At 34.2% G+C, this 19,943-nt stretch overlaps 1 protein-coding gene and 1 long non-coding RNA gene across 3 annotated transcripts in view; one reads left to right on the forward strand and one right to left on the reverse strand.

The window, feature by feature from the left end:
• Window positions 1-3,504: 3,504 nt before the first annotated feature.
• Window positions 3,505-9,286, reverse strand: LOC143303230 (uncharacterized). Of its 2 annotated transcripts, none has more exons than XR_013059331.1 (3): window positions 7,855-9,286; window positions 7,532-7,776; window positions 3,505-4,143 (listed from the first exon to the last, which is right to left on the reverse strand). It is a non-coding gene; the product is annotated as an uncharacterized LOC143303230 (long non-coding RNA). The 2 variants fall into 2 exon arrangements; XR_013059330.1 differs by having other exon boundaries at window positions 7,843-9,286.
• The window catches only part of LOC117159204 (very long chain fatty acid elongase AAEL008004), a 35,429-nt gene continuing 21,312 nt past the window's right edge, over window positions 5,827-19,943 (forward strand). Inside the window, exons 1-2 of the mRNA XM_033338826.2 lie at window positions 5,827-6,946; window positions 18,726-18,798. Coding sequence (XP_033194717.1) covers window positions 18,738-18,798 — 61 coding nt within the window. The 5' untranslated portion in view covers window positions 5,827-6,946; window positions 18,726-18,737. The remainder of the gene's footprint in view (window positions 6,947-18,725; window positions 18,799-19,943) is intronic.

Genomic DNA, 19,943 nt, shown 5'->3' on the forward strand with positions numbered 1-19,943 from the left:
TATTATAGTAGAATAATATTTATTTGATATTAAGTGTTATTGTACGATGTGTCATCGTACTACGAAAAAGACTATCATCATAATTAGTCGCATCATCATAATTAGTCGTAGATCACACGTACATTACGAACGAGGTAGAACAGCTGAGACAGAAAAGTTGTCAAGAGGAAATTCAGAATATCGACTCGAAAGTACAATACACACGGGTGCAATATCAGTGTGAGACCCTGATGAAATCATCTTTTAGAATTCTTTTCCATCTAAACGCGTCTCTTTCCCGTATGTCTCAAACACACAAGAGAGCTGTGAGGTCAGACTTGGAGTCTAATCATTGGAGTTGGAGCCGAAGTTGAAAAATATGCTCGAAATGATTGAAAGTTGTAATAAAATTATTTATATATTAGAAGTACTGCATTTGTATCAAAATAAAAAAATACGAAATATAGGAAATCCTCGTATAAAATTGTAGTTGCCTTGAAATCTTGTATTCTACGAAACAGTACTGTAAATATTAAACTTCACTATTTTTTTATTAGAGAGGGAAAATCGTGATTTCTGAAGCGTGTTAGAGCAAAATTTGAGTTGTAATTTGTTTTGTAGGAGTAGAAATATATATTGTAATTGTAGCGATGTTCACATCCTTAATAAAGAAATCGAATATATCAATTTCAAGAAATAACCTCTACCCTCTTTGCATGTAATCATCACAATATAAATTTTGTCTTTTATAGTGCGTAAATTAGTATCACTGCTCGTCAAACATATTACATACCTCCACTTTGCCTTGATAGTGGCACAACTCAACAAATTTCAAATTTGCTCTTACTGCATACGAAGTTTACAGTATGTTTCTACTTTTATCACGTAAAATGTTATATCTATAATTCAATTGGCTTTGCGTCAAAGGACAAAATTATTATATTATTAACTAAGCCGCTAACAACCTGATCTTAGTTTCAATGCAACATTGGGGTTAGTTAAATCTTCAATTGTTTTGTGACACGACAAATGGCAGATTGTACTGCTTTCACGAACAGTAGCACATCTTGCGTTAAGTTAGGCTTATGTCGTTGAAACGGCACACGAAGATTTCTTTCTAAATTTTAAAGCGTCTCTCTTCTAAAGTTTAAATTTTTTGGTCATTCCATTATCAGAGCAAAATAGTGATATGTACGTATACATGCACATAATTAGTATGTTAATAATGTATCATAAATGGAGTCGAGGTCGGTGTCAGAATCAGAGTCGAAGTCGGAGATAAAAAAGAAGAGGAAACTTTGGTTGGGGAACTTTGATTACCAACTCCGCAGCCGTGTAAACAATATTAGACAAAGTAGTGATAATTATGTAAGCGCTATCAATAAGTGTAACAATGTGAGTAGTGACAATCGAAGCCGTGAAAGTCTCAAGGCTCTGAATAAGTTTAGTTAATGGCCGTTACATATGAAATGCGCGGTTTTATAACGTCAATTTTCTAAAGCGTTTCTAAATATTTTTACGTATTTACAGATGTATTATATGTCATTCGAAAGCCCTGAACTTGCTTCTATCAGATGCAATTATTATTTTTTATTTACGTTCTTAACCTTGCTTTTGTACAGTTTACTTGTCAGAATGAATCATCGTAATTTAGTTATTTGCATGAGGAGTTACTAGAGTACCTGCTCAAAGTATCAAGGCTACAACAATATGAAAAATTCAACCGTGGAGATGAGAGCTTTGACAACGAAGAACGTGAAAGCGAAAACGATGTCAGTGTGAAAATTAAAGCTTATTTCAATTCTCTTCAATTTCAATAAGGTTTCGTTAGAAAAAAATTACAACCGTTTGATGTTACCATTAAAAATTAGACATTTCATGTATAATATTTTCATTTAAAATCATTTGTCCGTGAAACTTTAACAATATGTAATGATATATTTCGAGTTTCGCATAATCGATACTGTTTTAACATATGCATGTGTTTCTCAGACAACTTACGCATATTTTGCCCAAATTTTCATTCTTTCACAAATGAAAGATAACTATTATAACTACTGAATTTCATACATCGTTAAACGATGAGAAAACTTATTAATGCGTAGTTCCTTCGTTTACCTTTTTCAGCAAACAAAAAGATTTTATTTTACGAACTAGCGTCATTGTATGTCTTTGCAAATGCATGTTTATCAAAGATCCGTTAAACAGCTTCCTGGAAAATCAATCAGGAATGTTTGCTGTTCTTCGAAGCACAGATTTTAAGAACTAAAAAAGAATCGATAAATTAACGTTCGCAATCAGTAGACAAAATAAACTCGAATGGGTAAAATTTAATCATTATTGCGACTGCAATTTCGTAACAAAAGATCAAAGTAATAACGACAGATGAGAGCGATTGGCAAAGAATCTTGAACCGTTGCTGTAAAATTATTGTTATTGCTGTATCGTGTTAATTGCTCCTTCGTATAATTTCGGGATGGTTATGTTTTATTTCTGTTGCGCTATCGCCCAATATTGTTCGAATTAAAAAGAACACCTTTAGCTTTATACAAATTTATAATTAACGACTTTTACACTTTTCTTACGCACAGAATAACCTCTTTTTACGCACTATGAGCAAATAGATTATTTATGCAAAGTGAAGTCGATAAACAATTATATAAAAAGTAACCAGTTATAATATGCGAAATATCACCTGATGATAATTTAATTAGGTAGTGTTAGCAATTACATTTTCTACATTATTCATCATCAGAAACACTGATCAATGTATCTTCTACTGCCAGAAAAAAGACCTAATCTAAACCAGCTGATTAGAAGGAACAGAGTCTTGTTCTTTCTGCGCTTGATCCTATTCTCTTTCTGAATGTATCAAATTTTCTATTGAAAAAATGAGAATTTGAATTGAGAAAAATGAGAATTGAACTCAAATTTTACTTCAATTTAAAGAATTAATATTTTGCGGATTGCAATCCAGTGTAAGAGATATTAAAATATAAGAAGCACCTAGATAAATAGCAGAATATGTAAAAAAAATATGTTTCTCTTGAATCCTCCAAAATAATAAGAAAATGTCAAAATGCGAATATCATATAACGAAGAAGTACCGTCTTTTGAGAGGTATTTGCAAGCATCTTGTGACTGTGCAAGTCAGGTAAGAATCACTTTCCCCGATCGTCAAGACTGGGATAACCATTACATAACATCCCGCAAGGCATTACACAGCATTATACTTTCTGTTCTTTTTTCTGTTTGTCAGAGTTACTCATATTCTGGTCCACTTGCTTATTCTTTTCTGCCTCGATCGGCTAACAAACAAATTTCGCACAATTTTATCTTGCTCGCATCTAGAAGGTTTAATACTATGCATCTTCATTGAGCGATGTATAGAGATTTTTTAGGCCTTCCATGCACAAATTATTTCAAGAATATATGAATAGTAAATTTGACAGAGGTGAATCTAACAACAAAACAGAAATTTTTTTCCTCTTCTTCTTATTTATTTATCTATAGTCACATCGATTATGACGCTACTTTGTTGACTATGCTAATCATTAAACTGTGAATTGCTATGTATTTATGAATAATTTGTAGATACAAAAATACCAAAGTATAGTATTCGTTATAATATTTGATAGGTAAAATATATCTTTACTAAGGTTCCACTTTTTAATTATGTTTGTAAAGATATGAATCTAAATAAATATCTACATTCTACTGATCATGCTTAACACTCTTATTTGTCATTGTACTTAAATTATAGTTATCAATTTATGCGATACGCTGTAGATATCTATGTATAATTATTCCAAATGCATGCTCGAAAACGTGAATTATATTTAGATGTCTGCTTTAACATTATATTTGACTATTTCATTGGAAATTGTTACTGAAAGAAATTGGTTCTCGGATTTCATAGTAATTTTCGCCGTAAATTTCGAGCGGCGGGGATAACAATTTTGACCTACATCTACCGAAAGGATCTAAAATGATTTGAAATATTCTGCGCCGATATTTTCACCGCCACGATTGTTACATTATTTCATCTCCATTACTTGTTCGTTGACATCGTCAGTAGAAGCTTCTACAATACTTCATTAGCGTGATGAATATTAATTTTTCACGAGCACGTAGAACTAGAAACCACGGCCGAAGTCTTAAATTCTGCAATAACAACAAAAGACAAAAATGTATAAACCATGATAATATTTATAATAATGTTTATTATTTTATTTATGAATATTTATGAATATTTATGATAATGAAGATAGTAGGAATTATTTCGACATTATTATTAAATCTAATATTATTGATTTAAATTATATACAACTCGTTAATGCTTCTAATAATATGCTTATAATAATAATAATATTATGATAATATAAATATTTAATATTGTTGCACGTTATTGCACCAATATTGGCAATATCTATTTAATTTCTCCTCAAGAATAAAATGAAAATACGTATGATCAATTTGAAATTTCAATTCACCATTATCTACACTTAAAATACAATGGCGTGAATGAAACGAACGTAAAATATTAATGAGGGCAAACCAGAGACATATAAATAATTTACAAATATGATCACTTAATTATAAAGATCAAAAAGCACTTGGATAAGGTTAGGTAACTTCATACATTTTCCAATTTCATTAATCATAGCTTTTTTAACTGTACTTTTGCACATATTAGTAATTATTCTAAATTATATAAGGATATAGATTTCACACCGCCTTCTTGTAAGAACTTTTAACTTTTTATCAGAATGACAAAATAAGACACTCATATAATCTAACCTGTTAGTACATGAAAAATGTATGTAAATAAATTCATAACGGATGCCTCTTTAAAGACTAAACTTTTTTTTCTGAAATTTCCAAGAAAATGAAGCTACACAGACGCACACAGATTTCCGATGCGAGCAATGTTTATTAATCACTAAAAATAATATTTGAAATCAATTAACATAAATTAATATTTCGCAGCATTATACGTGCATTGCAGAATTGTATAATATATTTTTTATTTATAGTTTTTAAATTTGTCAAAATTTTGAATAATTACATAATAAAACAATAAATAACAAAATCATAAATAATTCGAAGTAGTGTATAATATGTGTATAATATTTCCTAATCACATAATAAATTTTGTACAATCTTTTGAATAAAAATGTGAATAATAAGAGGATACTGATATTTTTCACACATTAAATTTCAAACACATATTTTATAACTACCTGGATATAGTCATTAAAATTGATTTGAAATAACGTATACACACAATATATAACAATAACTCACAGTCATGCAAATTAATAAACGAGAGCGAATCTTTGACAAGCAGCTGACTAAACTCTAACGTTGTTTCCCGCGTAAAAAAATCATCCTGATTCGTTGCACATCTTCACTGGTGCTTCGATCAAGTTTCGCATTTGATTTCCTATCAATTATCTCTAAACGATTATATTAATATATAAATTATTTCCAAATAATTTTCACGCTTTAATATCATCAACGACATAAACAATACTGTGACCACTCTAATTTGAAGAATTTAAAACTTTATATTCCATAAAACATTAATACTTGTAACAAATAATCATCTAATCGTTATATCTCATTCATTCTTATATTAAAATTAAATTAATTAAACGAATTAATTTTTTTAAATATTGAAGTTTATTGAATGCAGTCACAATAGATATGACAAATAACAACAGAAAGCTCTTGAAAACCTATGTCTTATAGAAAAACATCTGAGTAAAAATAACGTAAGAGATCCGCGGTTTGAGAACCATTCACGAACGTTTACAATAATGTCCGCAAGATGGCAAGTTGGCGGCAGTGGTTTTCGTCGTCGGCCCGGCGGCCCTCGTTTCTATCGTTTTCGTCGCGTCGTCTTCGTTGTCGTTCCCGTTGTCATCCTCATCTTTGTCGCGATTGGTTTTTCCTTTAATCATTTTTAAAGAGACTCGGTTTATTTTGTTCGGTTTAGACGGTCGCTGCGCTACGTCGAGTACGAGTCATAGAGATATCTGGCAAGGGGCGAGGTAGGAGATCCGTATGCGAGCACGCAGAAGAGTGACAGGTTACGAAGAGTCGGTCAAGAGTCGTAGAGAAAGACAGAAGGAAGAAAAAAGAAAGGGCGGAAAGAAAGAAAGGAAAAAAGGGGGGGAAGAAGACTGGTAAAATGAAGCATCGTGGACGAGGGTAGGGCGACGGTGACCAACAGCGAGGTGAATAGGTGGCAGGTAGCGTAAACGGAAAACGGCCGGCAGTTAGAGTGTACAAAAAGAAACGAGGTACCGTCAGTCAAGTGCGACCGCGTGCACAGGAAACTCTTGTCCAGATATAATTTTGTTATCCCTCCTCTTTTTCCCTCGCTCTTTATTTCTTTATCTTCCTCCTTCTGCTTCCATTTCTCTCTCTCTCTCTCACTCTTTGTCTGTCTGTCTGTCTGTCTGTCTGTCTGTCTCTCTCTCTCTCTCTCTCTCTCTCTCTCTCTCTCTCTCTGTTCTTCTCTTCCTCTTCACCTTTTTCCTTCCGTGATACGCGCTCGCGACGGAGAGGAGGATAAAAATCACGTCGATGAAGGAATCTGATGACGAGCAGTCATCATCTTTATTCGTGTTTGCTTGCTTCTAACAGCGAGAAGCGAGTCGAGCTTGCATTCCATTTTGCAATACGATTCACGAAACTGATATAAAGACGGAAGGAGTACCACCAATCAACCTACACATTCCACGAGGATATAAGGACGAGTTCCGCATTTTTCTCTGCGACTACAAACCACCAACGTGCTTATTTTATGTACCATCGGCTAGGTGACAAGAAGAAAAACGGATAGTGTAAGAACTTGGAGAAACAGCGAAGCCGGTAATCACGGTACTACGAGACGTTAGTAACAAGGAGAGAAAGATAACCGAAGGAGGAACAGACGGAAAGCAACGACAAAAAACAGGTGGGTGTAATCTTTTGACATACACGATTCGATTCTAAATAAATTTAGGTTTTGTACGTTTGAGGCGTGCCGGCGCGGCTTTTAAGGTTAGGACAGCCCGTGATCGATTTCGAGCTTCGTACAAAACGAAACCAGACACGTCGACCCATGTATATGTTCTACATGATAACCCTCGTTTTTTTCAACGGGTACAATGATTATTGATCGACGAGAAAATCATCGTGTATCCCTTTAATCGTCCCGATAATCTACGTATTGTGATCTTGATACATTTCCCGGTAAAACATTCAAAATGAAATCACCCAGTTTGAACTTCTCGATGGTTTCGATGGTTTAACCTAACCTCTAATCCCTTCCTCATACAACACGAATGACATTCATCGTTCTTTGCAAAATGACACTTTTTCTCAATGATTAACGATATCATCGATATCAAACGTAATCTTCGTGTCGAAGAACGTAATCTCTGGTATGTAAACATCGAATGTGCAATGTGAATCTGGCATTCTACTCTGCAGATAGAAGTGACGAAAATAAATAAAAAAGACGCGTTATATTCGTGATTTACAAATTGTGTTTACGTACTGTGGAATATCTTGGTCGATAGCGCGCGACATTTCAGTATTACCATTGACGTTCTTTCAATTTCGATCAAATTTACCAATTCAGCGGTTCGAAATAATCAACGTTATAAAATTCTTTGTCGATTCCTCGACAAGAATCGTATTTTTCCCTACAGCTGAAATAGTATTCCGGATGATTTGGCAGGCGACTCGAGTCGGTTAGGCTCGGTTTGCCTCGAATTCCGTTATATCCGGTCCGCTCTATGCCTACGAGAAATTAATAATTCTTTCGCATACGACCGACAAACGTGTTAGGTTTGAAAATGATAATACCTCAGACATTACATTCATTTCCGGTATAATTGGCTCTCATTGCTCGCAGACAGACCAAACGTTCCGTCAAACGCTTTCTCTTTCGTCTTAAAAATTTACGCAATGTGTTTAATTCCGTTGCTTAATAGCAAAACCATATAAAAACACAGAGATCGAAAGTTACTTAGTAAGAGACGTTATCGGTAGTGTCCGGTTACAACTGCGTTCGTCGTTCCCTGGCCGGAAGCCCGACAAAACTGCATTCTCGTTCTTCCTAATTCGTTCCTCCTATGACGTCTGTCAATCGCGTTATTTACGAATGCAAAACTCGACCAGCGAATGTTTCGACATCTTTTCAACCTTGATTGATATGATTCAAACATGAAATATTATGATGAACGTAGAGAATATTTTGTTTAAAACGAACATCTATCTTCAAATATGTATGGTAACGGAGGATCGAATCGTGTCAGCCTATAAGACCACTCAATCCAAAGAACAGCCTGACTCGGTAAATAATAGTTCCGACTTCTCCTCCGATTCTTTTCGCCTTTCTTTCTATCGTCGGAGTTGTTCACCTTTAAAAGGAATATTCAGTTAATCTTCTACGATGCATCGTCGAACCAGATTCCCCTTCAAACTAGAAATTGTATCGACGAAACGCTTGAGAGACCATCTTAAAACGTATTCGAAAGGCGGAGTACGGTCGAAATGTTGCGATAATTAACTCTTCTGTTACTCGGTTCCTATCGACTTTCGTCGCGGAGAAGAAAAATCAGAATATTATCGGGGCCAGTCAATGGCAAAAGCAATTCTGTCTTCTATGTCGGACGATCACGACGGATTCGCAAGAATTAATAGAGACGCGTTAAGTGCCATTTGGCATTCGGCTTATATGAGTACGTAGCAGTACTATCGTTGCTTTAACTAACGTACTTACCCTCATCCAAAAGTCACTGGACACTTGCCTACTTTGGAAAAAACGATTGTTAGGATATACTTTTTACATTACACGATTTCAACATTTTATATTAATTCATAGTACGAAATCGCAGCATATTCTAATACGTTTGAGTAACTTATGGATAAAGGATAAAATCAATGCACAAAGTTGTATTCACATTTTAACAATCATTTTGCCCAAAATAAGTAAGTTTACAGTAACGGGAAGTACAGGTACTCGCTGTTCGCTCAGCAATCGCTATTTTAATCGTCTGATCAATCAAAACAAAAAATTGTTTCCATATTATCGTTTAATGACACAAAGGCATCTTGATGATGCGAGACGAAGCGAGGCAACCCAGAACAACAAACCACTAAAAATCCGCAAGGAAGGCTCGGCCGAAAGTAAACACTATTTAAGCAACTCCATCGGACAGCATTACTTTCTCTGTCCTCGACAGATGCTACGTAACAACTGCGCGTCATCGTCAAATTGGATAATTCCGTACGATCAGCTTTATTCTTTTGCGTCACCGTAAAACTTGTTCAGCCTCGCCTCTGCCACGGTAATTAAATTTTTAGCGGTATCCTCTTATTCCGAACGAAATTACATCTTCGTCGACACGACCGACCTACTTTATGTCTGAAGGAGACAACGAAGACAGAGTCGCGCGTCGAGGTGGGAGAAGCATCTTAGAAGCGAAAAACCGACGGTTGAGAAGATTGTCCGATGTTTCCGTGTTCAATGAGAAATCGATAGATCTTACGTGGCAGGTTAATACCGATGCTCTTATTTTCCTCGAGTAACCTATCTTAACCTCTATGTTCAGTTTTCGCGTATACTGCCCCGACAAAGATCGCGTATCGTATCTTTATCTTTCTTTTTTCACCTTCCCATCGAATATGATTAGCGGAAAAATCTACAGTTCCGATAAGACTTTGTACGTAATCAAGTAGCCGCACTATGATTCACGCAATGCCGGTGTTATCTCGATTCTCTCTCGGCTTTTATGTATTTGCATTCGTGACACATTGTGGCGATGCAATGACGATCCTGAAAAAGACATACGCAAGTGGAACTCGCATGACTACGTAACGCACACCCTGAATTACGAGGAAGCGTTTCACTCTCGTACAAGGGTCGTCGGTCGAACGGAAAGAAAAGAAAAATCAATATCAGAATGACCGAGCTTGGTCACGATATGTACGATTGTATAAATTATACACGCGATGTGAAAAAGTGCGGCTGCTTCACGCGTTCCTCGCTGAGAGAGAACTTGTTACTTTGCTCGTGAAAGTAATGTAAAAACCGTCATCGTTTCGAATTCGAAGAAAAGCGCATACATCGCGAAGATTGCATTGGTTCAATGATAATTTTGGTTTTGTTTAACTCCCCCGTGATCTCATGACAATTGCCTTATAGATTTAGACACTCATAGGAAAAATGAATCAATCGGGATATTATGTTTAGTATCAAATTCCATTGTAATCGCCATCTGCAAAGATTGAAGTATTTAATATTAATCGAACGATTTTGAATCAAGTTCATGATTTAATCCTGCATTCTTTTGATCGTCTTCAACCGCGTCTTACTTTTCTAATGTTAAAAAGTATATCTCGAGTTTGAGCAAAATATGGAAGAATCGTTATTGGTACGTATATCCTTTCAGACTTCTTGGAACATTAAATGTGTCTTGTCTGCTAAAATGGGAGTAAGATCGTCATATAAAAATTCGAGGATTACGGCAGGGTTAATTTAGAGAAATATAATATGTATATACGAAAGTTTTGTTCGTTTCTATTTGCGATTTGTTATTCAGAAATGAATCATCCATCTGTTATATGCAATGTTGCGCGCTCAAAATAATCAGATCATTTGCCTAGATGACTTTGTTGTTTAGTAAGGTATTTAATAATACTTTAATAACTTCAAATATTATATATGATAGATAGATATCGACGAGTCAGAAGAATACCGCGTAGTCTAAATTGAATCGCACTATGTGTATTACAAGTTCTATCCTATCTCAAATGTTAACGAATTCGGTAGATGAACAAGAAAGAAAGTGTGCCAAAAAGAACTTGATCATGACAAACAGTCATCGTATCTCAAGTGTCTTTTTTTCAGTATTTATATACTGTTTTCATAATTACATCAATGATCGACCGATAAAAAACGGACTTTTTATGCACCGAGATTTATATATTTTGTTTGACATGTGCGAGATAGATAAAAAACGATATAAAATTCAAATATCGATGTTAGACATTTTAGTCTACTCAGCTAAATAGCGATGAAGTAACGTATAAAAAAATTGTACGATAGCGTAAAGCGCAACGGTCGTTTAACAGAATGAACAGTTACCAGCGTTTCTCTTCATAGAGTCGCTCGTTCAAGGAGAAAATTTCATGATCAAGTCGAAGGAGGTCTATTTTCATCAACACCAGTCTTTTCTTTCGGGGAACAATCATCGATAAATTCTTCACCGATTGAGTGATTTTGCTAGTGATCAATTTTGAACAACCAATCGGTGGTAATTTTATTATGCGATCCTGTCCAGAGTAGAGCATTATTTGAATTGTTTCGAATTTTTAATAAATATCTATCTAAGATAATTATCTAAATAAATTTGTATTAGATAAATATCTTATTTGTAGAATAATTATTTGTTATCCGTAACAAATTATTCGGATAATAATACTAATAATTGCTTATTTTCACCTAATTATGTACAAATATACAGGTACAATTCTTACTATTAATATACCAAGGAACAATAAACTTCCTAACGTGGCACCTAAAATAAAATCGGTTATAAAAGTCAATATTACAATAACTGAACAATGAAACTTGAAAATATATCACACGTTCAGTACCATGTGCATCTGCGATGTAGCTCATATATATTTATATACAATCAGTGTAAAAAGTACTCGTACAATACTCAACTTCAACAAAAATATCGTATAACATCATTTACTAACAAAATTTTAATAGATAAAAAATATATACATATTCTTACAAATCCCCAGAATAATTAAGGAAAAAGAATGCGATATCTATTCCTGTTGTGAAAATATTAATAAATATCTGCGTAGTAAGTATTCGTACAGTTGCTGTTTCATCTTCGTCTGCATTAAAGTGTAGAAAAAGAATAGGTTTCGAAAACAATTTCATCCTGATGCAAGATTCAACAATTCGAAGCATAATGCTATTAATTTGCGAGCGTAGATCTTGTGGAATGTTCGAAAATTCATATTCAATTCATAAAATCAAAAGGAAAGCCCACTAAGTATTAAAATAATTAAACTTAGTAATTTTCTCTCTAGCTTTTCCCATTAAACTGTAACTACACAAATACTTATTACACATATATTTTTGCCATTCTTTTAGATATTTGTTAATATTTTCACAAAGGATATAAATATCCCATTTCTTTTAATGCAAATCTGCAGGCTTATAGGAATATGTACATATTATTTATTTGCTAAAACTTTGTTAATAAGCGATGTTCTACTATATTCTATACCTTTTACACCAACTGTATATAACATTTATACAATTTAATCTAAACAAATTCTTATTCAATTGCACACCTATTCATTAGCAGCAAATAAAATTTTATTTGGATTTAGTACAGTAGGTATCCGGACTGCAAAATTTTTGTACTAGATATGTCTTTCCGGAGGTATTTTAATACTAATAATATACCGGAAAATAAAAATTGGCTCAAACCTAAACCAAAACTCACGATCCAAGCGTACAGAGTAATCCCTACAGTAGATTAAGAATGGCAAAAATCATATCAACAAAATACGTTACACATCAACGAACTGACCGAAATTTTGTACGCCTTATTTCCGTGAAAAACGACCGGTTTGGTCGCGTTCTCATTCTCTGCTTCGACGACCTCAAAAACCTTTAATTAAGAAAAAAGTGTCATTTTAACCGAATATTTTGCAATCCGGATACTATGCTAGAGCTCTTTATTTTTATTCGCTACCTGTTATTTGAATAAAATTTTGCTCAACACTAATCATATCACTGTCATTAAGTGAAGTGGCTCTTTCCCGGAGATTGTTTTTAAATCATGTAACTAAGGAAACATTCGATAATTGCACAGCCATCTTGGGAGGAGAGGTTCCCCTGGCGTACTACGAAGTTCGTTGCGATCGAGTAGTGTAGCATGATCCAATGTCAGATAATATATCTTCTAGATAGCTATTCAACAGCAAAACTTTTCTATTCCTGACTTTCTTAAAATTTCTCTTTTACTGGCATATTTGTGAGATCCTTCAGATTAAAATGAGACCAAACACGATATAATTTGAATTATATTTAATTATCATTTATTAAGTAAGCAAATATGCTCGAAATTATATGGTATTTGGTATCACTATAATCAGAAAAATGTAAGAAACATGTTGATAAAAGTTTCTTTAATCACAAATCAAGATCTTAGCTTATCGCGAGCCTTTAATATTTGCCGAACGCTCCGACTCTCTTTTTTACATTCGGCACGTTTAAAGTGTCAGTTTAGAGGATTAGAATCGTTCCTACATCTCCATCATTGCAACACTTGGTTCCCGATTTTTGAGCGGTTATCGAATGTTTACTTATTATCGTAGAAATTGCACACGCGTCAATACTTTTTGCTCTGCATCGATCGAACATCGATACACGATTATAATATTCTGTGACACGTATAAAAACACGTTAATTTATTTCTATTATTGCGTCTTTACGTGTAAATTATTATTACGTGTAAGCGATTTAATTAGTAGATAAGTCGCAATATATACATATGGAAACGGCACGTGAGATTTCTTTTAAATCAATTCCGGAGGTCCTTTAATGCCGCTGAGAAATTGGTACGATACGTGCCCTCCTCAAGGTAATGTAAGTCGCGTAACATGAAACATTACGAAATATTGATCATCCTAAGAGAGTGACGAAAAGGAGGCAATATTCGTAGAACTCTTTTCTAACTACCCAGTAATATTCTTTTTTGATACTTCCACTAATTTGCCAAATTTATTTTATTGGTCTGGAGAATAAAGATCTAAAGTTTTAAGGAAATTAAGTCATATCTGACACAATTCCATTTTTCCACTTTCCTACTAGATTTAATGTATGTCGGCTACATCGCTACAAGGTTAATTATTGTTTGTTCAGGAAACGGAATGATGACGGACGATTTCACTGAAAGACGCTTAATGATTATATACCGTAATTAGATTTATTATTGAATAGATCTTGCAGAGTGATTATTGTTTAATAACATGGAAGTGATTAGAAACAAAACAAAGAGCAGCGAATTCTGAATATTTGATTTACATATAACAATATTTTCTGAATTTAATGAGTATAATACAAGCCCATACTTTATACATTTCAATGATTTTTTAACCAATGCTGTTGTATTGTTGTAAGAACGTTTTCTTGCGAAGAACACCGACAGAAGGGACTGCTGTAATAAGGATTTTCCAATACATACAATCTATATAATTATTGGAGCTGCCTTCTTATTGCTTAAATCCTTCAATTTTTACACAGGCGTACGTAAGTATCCTAGGGCTTGTAGACACTCTTTAGGAATATGTTTTGCAAAAGCATATTGAAACTTAATAAACAGTATTATGGGATTAGAACATCATGATTATATTGATCAAGTTTGAAACAAATAGTAAAAATTACAAGATATTAAGTACAATTATATATTTCCCTGAATTTAACCGTATTTAATACTTGTATTATTATTTAATACTTGTATTGTTATTTATTGCATTACTTAACGTGACTATTCACCCTAATTTTTTAATAAACATATATTTGCAATAAATATCTTGTAATTTCTATATACATTTTCAAAGTATTTTTCATAACACACACATAGTATGGGCGTAAGACTTTTATGGCAAGCGTTCAAATATTTTTGTGAGCTACTGTATGTCTGGATAATATGTATCTGAAACGTTCAGCTATAAATAAATATTTTATTACGTGTTATACCTACCAGCAACGTTTGTCTGAACGAAACAGAGCTATTATTGGAGTAAAATAGCAAGCGTAATCGCTGTAGAGGAGAACAAAAGAGGCGAATTTATAGTTCACCGTAACACGCGCCAGACCAGTTTATGAGTTTTGATCTGACGGCGGTTACGTTGGTTATCTGCTGTAATCGATCTCAACAGGACGTAACTATGTGTTTAGTAACTTTCTCGCCGCTACCTTGTGCCTACTTACAGGTTTCTATATCTCTTTCTATCTGTGTGTCATTTCTCACTCCATCTGCCTACTTTTCTCTATCTCCTTCTCACTTTTTCCCCTGTATTCCACAGTTTCGAGACTCCTTTTTTCCTTTTCGAATGCCTACTAATCTTACCGTATTTATGTAACATCCGTAACCGATGGAGAAAGAACGAAAGAGAAATTTTTACGACTTAATAATCGAATCATGGAAGTCCAAGTTCTTCGATACCTTTTGTTGTGAATCTTGACGTTTTCCAAATTGCACGTTGCACGTACCTTAACTATAATGTCTCATATTATCAAGAACTATTCTGCAATGGATACTCAAGCCAAGCGAAGTTCGTCTTATCCCCGTAGTAGTTTCAAATAGTATAATATATAAGTATAATAGTGTGAATTAAACTTTTTTCAACTTCTTCCTTTCTTTGTTTTTTAAATACTCTGGCAACGACAAAATTGCGTATTAGAACTTTTTTCATCGATGATTTACAAAAGCATATCGCCAAAGGATAAACAGTTTCGTTGCGTCATACCAATTACGTGCTAATTATACCAGCTGAGACTTTCGAGACAGTCATACGGTAGAAAGAGAGAGAAACAGTCATGTGTGTTGACAAGATAAATATGCACACGTACAAGAAGGAAAAAAGCAATCGAGTACGTGATCGTAAAATGTGACGTTTTAAGGATTCATTGGAAATCAAATTTTCATTATCTATCCAGGATATATGATATCCAGTGAAGTATTTGGACACTTGCCGAAGAAAACCTTTATGCACATATTCTATACGTTACGCAAAACAGTTAGAAATTTTAATGGTATTTTAGTGAGGCACAACTTTCATGATTATATTGGTAAAATTTAAAGCCAATCTGAACATCTGTATAGAAGTTACAAAATATTTATCGCGAACATATATTTAGTAAAAATTTAGTACATAGCGTAAACGCCTGAAACGTATAATGAGTGTTAAAAATATATACAATGGGTTGAATATCGAGGATTATTAATATTTAATAAAGCAAGGTTTGTTTTTATTTTTACGAATATAATCATGGTAATCCGATCTCATTACAGCGCTAATAAAAATCGAACTGTTTTGAATAACGTATGTATTATTTACATATATTTATGAACAATAATGCAGGTGTTTGAATACTATTCGTAAATTACTATATATTAAAAATGATTATAGCAAAAAATTAATATTAAAATGTCTGAAAACTCGGACGTAATCAATGTAGAATAGTTCTAAAGAACTTCCTAAGCAATACGATTATAATATTGTGTCCGTGAAGAATTGCATACATTTGACTTTGTTCCTGTTACATGTTGTCTAATTTACAAGTTGCGCCCGTTTTCTCTGTTTACGGTTTATGTTGGTTATGAAATTTTCCATTGCATATATTTCAAAATTTCATCGAAGATAGATTACTTAGATTTCAACAAACAATTTTATCAATCAAAGAGATCGATCTGGCAAACTTAAGTTAACTATACTTAACTATTTTTGTAATTCGACTCTCAAAACTAGGTTAATTTACATATTTTTATTTACCTATTAATAATCCATTTGAATTTCTGTCTAGATTTTAGATTAACTTTACTTTGTATGATTTCATCGACCCACTTATATCGAAAAAAAATAATTCGATTTTTTGAAAAATTTTAATTTCTGATGAATTAGATACTCGGAAAAAGTGGGGAAAGCATCGCGAAATTCGAAAGATTTGAGTCCTTACAAGATTCTGCATCCGAGTTTCGCGAATTTAAAAATCAAGTTTCGCAAATTTAAAAATCAAGTTTCGCGAGCTATCAATTCAGCTCTTCGTTTTATATTGTTCACACTCGATGTAAACAATAAAGCAGAGCTATACGGTCCGCAACCAATTCACGCCACAGATAGAATGAGGCCTCGCAAAGTCAATAACTCGAGGAGAGAAAAGCGGCGAGTCTCTCGATTCTTTATATTTAACGTAGCAATTCCGTTAGCGACTATTTTTTAGTCGGTCGACATGTCGCACGAAGGATAAATTCTATTCATTTATTTCTTTCTTCATTCACGGAATGAACCTTTTGGAATATAAAAGATAATATGTTGGAGAAAGAGGTACATTATTATGCATAGGTAAGTTAAAAACAAATTACTATAATGCATATCTATTAAAACCGTTCATAAGTATTAAAACATGTGCGAAATCTTAGGAAAACCTGAAAAGTCATTAGGAAATCATCAAAGCCACTAAGAATTATCATCTAACTTAAAACGTTAGACCCATATAAAAGGACACATATGTTCAATCTTGCAATAATAGAGTTATCAGCTTGGTATAATACAAGTGTTATCAATTGACTAACTTACAATACGTTTTACTGCTTATTACACCATTAATAACGAGTCAAATAGTCTGTTTTCAAATGTAGATCGCTTAAAAATTGTTCATAACCAAATTTAGCGAATTACAAGGCAAATTACTTAGCTTGACTCAAGCAACTCTATATTACTCTTTTATTAATCGATAAATTAATAGGGTCCAGATAATACTACCGTACTTTAAAATGAATGTGACGAATCCGAACGCGGATATGTTCGCTAAGGTTGGATAGTACGCGCGTTATAGTTATAGTATCATTTGGCGTGTGGCGCCATACGATTGATTAAGCTACGCCCTGTGCTTTTTCTTCTCGATAAAATATTTGTCCGATAATCGACACCGTGCCATCCGCCGTTATTTGTTCGCCGTTTCTTTCGTTTTCAATTAAACGGCCATTCTATCGGTGTCCCGGATCCGAGCCTGTAGCGCGCAAAACCGATGAAAAACTTGCAAGCCAGACAATTTCGTGAAAACGCAATCAACGGTCGATGTTCTCATCGCCTCATCGTGAAATTCCATAACCCGATTCTGGCTGTGCAAACCAGAGATAATTGAGTATGCATTAATTCGAAGAGGCTTTAATACCCGCGACTTAATCCACTTAATCTCTTCCGTAATCGATCGATTGACACAGTCATCGTCCCGCTTTTTCGTCGTAGTCACATTTCATTTCACGAGGAATCAATGAAAGTACCTTAGAAAGGGAAATTAAGTAATCGAACTGGTCGTTAAATCGCTCCGTTCTGCGGTACTCGACGTTTTAATCTTGAAGCAGACGTTGCACTGTACCGACAGTATGTTTCTTGAGTAATCATAATCACGATAATGTCTTTTTCCTTCTTTCTTTCATCTTCGTCAGAAAGAATAAGAAAGGAGGATAAAGACACGCAGGAAATTCCAACGATCGTTGCGACGACTTATCGTTCCGCCGATGCAACTTTCTCGAAAGCAGTCGACGGACGACCCGGAAACGCGTTGGAAAATCCGTACAAACGATTGATGCGCCTTTGTACCTTTGCGAAAACCAGTTTACCACCGGCCTGCATAAAACGAATGGAATTTTTACGCTCGTTTGTTGGTTCTTGCATTTGATTCATTTCAAAGTACTTACTACCGGGATTTTTATTTATCTTTCAATTCCTGAATAATTTATCAAACGATTACGGTGCATATTGTCGATAAACATCCTTTCGTAGACGAAGAAAATTGAAAGAAATTGGGAGAGCAGAAAATTGAAAAAGAAGAAAATTATTAACGAGATTTTCTAAAACACCATTCTGTGGTATTTATAATGAAGGTCGAATAAAATAGGATCTCTTTGTTCTGGTTTTAGACTTGAGCCAAGATGACAGCTATAGTGACGGATCTGGTGCACGGGTACAGGGATCTAATGGATAACAAGTCCGGTAAGATAATTTTTATTTTAATACATTAAGCAAATTGGCGGTAATGAAAAATTGGAGCATCGATCGGTCGTTAAGTGGGTCAATCCTGCGCGATCGTATTAAAAACCAAAAACGATCAACCAAAGTAAATAGGGTAACATTTTTACCAGTGAGCTGGTCGCTGTGAGTGATACATAATAGTCTTTCCGATCGCAATGACACGCGACGTCCCGATTTCACGGGATCGTAACCGAGTAACTAACCAATTCAAAGAGCCACAGAGTTGCACGTTAAAATGATACGTCAACTACAGGAAGCTAAACTCGATACAAAAATTATAAAAATAATTTTGATAGAGCGATACAAGGTTCTCTCGCAAATTGTCTCACGAGTGACAAAAACGAACAAATGCGTCGAATAATTTGCTTTCGTAACATCGAACATCATTCGAACGAGGACAAGAGACTATGTACGATTGAAAGAGGAGCGGACTGACACGATAACCATAGAGGAGACATATTTGTCGCGTATATTTTTTAAATGACCTCCAACTTCACGGCGGCGCGTGTGTCAATAAACTCGTCCCCAATTTTTCTACGGATTCAGTTGAAATTTTTAAATCCATTCAAATGAATGTCATCTTAAAGTCTGACGCCTTCGTTATTAAGTAAACAAAACAAAAAGAAGGAGAAAGGCGTCCATTCGTGTTAGCGTTTCCCACATGATTCACTTATGGCATACCTTTTTTCAATAGACAAAAACGCAATGTTTTTCTCGATTCTTTGAGATTCTCGCTTCCCATACACAATCTTTTTTTCTACGATTTTGTTCTATCGTCCACGAGAATTGCAACGTTTTGGATAACGATTGTTCTCCGATCGATAGGAGAAACTGGCCACGATTGATCGTAACATCTTTTTTATTCGATTATTTACCATAAGAAATACGTCGTCTACATCACGACGAATGAAATAAAGCGATTGAAACGCAAAATACGATTGTACACTACCGCTTAAAAGTATCCGAACACGAGCGCATCTTTAAGAAGATGTATTTTAATTATAAAATTATGCACATTAAATCAAAGTGCAATGATCTTATTGTATATGGCCATCGCAGTTATGCATATAATAGTACAAATATTATGAACCGATTAAATCGATTTT

The sequence above is a fragment of the Bombus vancouverensis genome, chromosome 10 (assembly GCF_051014615.1).
Source record: "Bombus vancouverensis nearcticus chromosome 10, iyBomVanc1_principal, whole genome shotgun sequence".
In the NCBI taxonomy this organism is placed as follows: domain Eukaryota; kingdom Metazoa; phylum Arthropoda; class Insecta; order Hymenoptera; family Apidae; genus Bombus; species Bombus vancouverensis.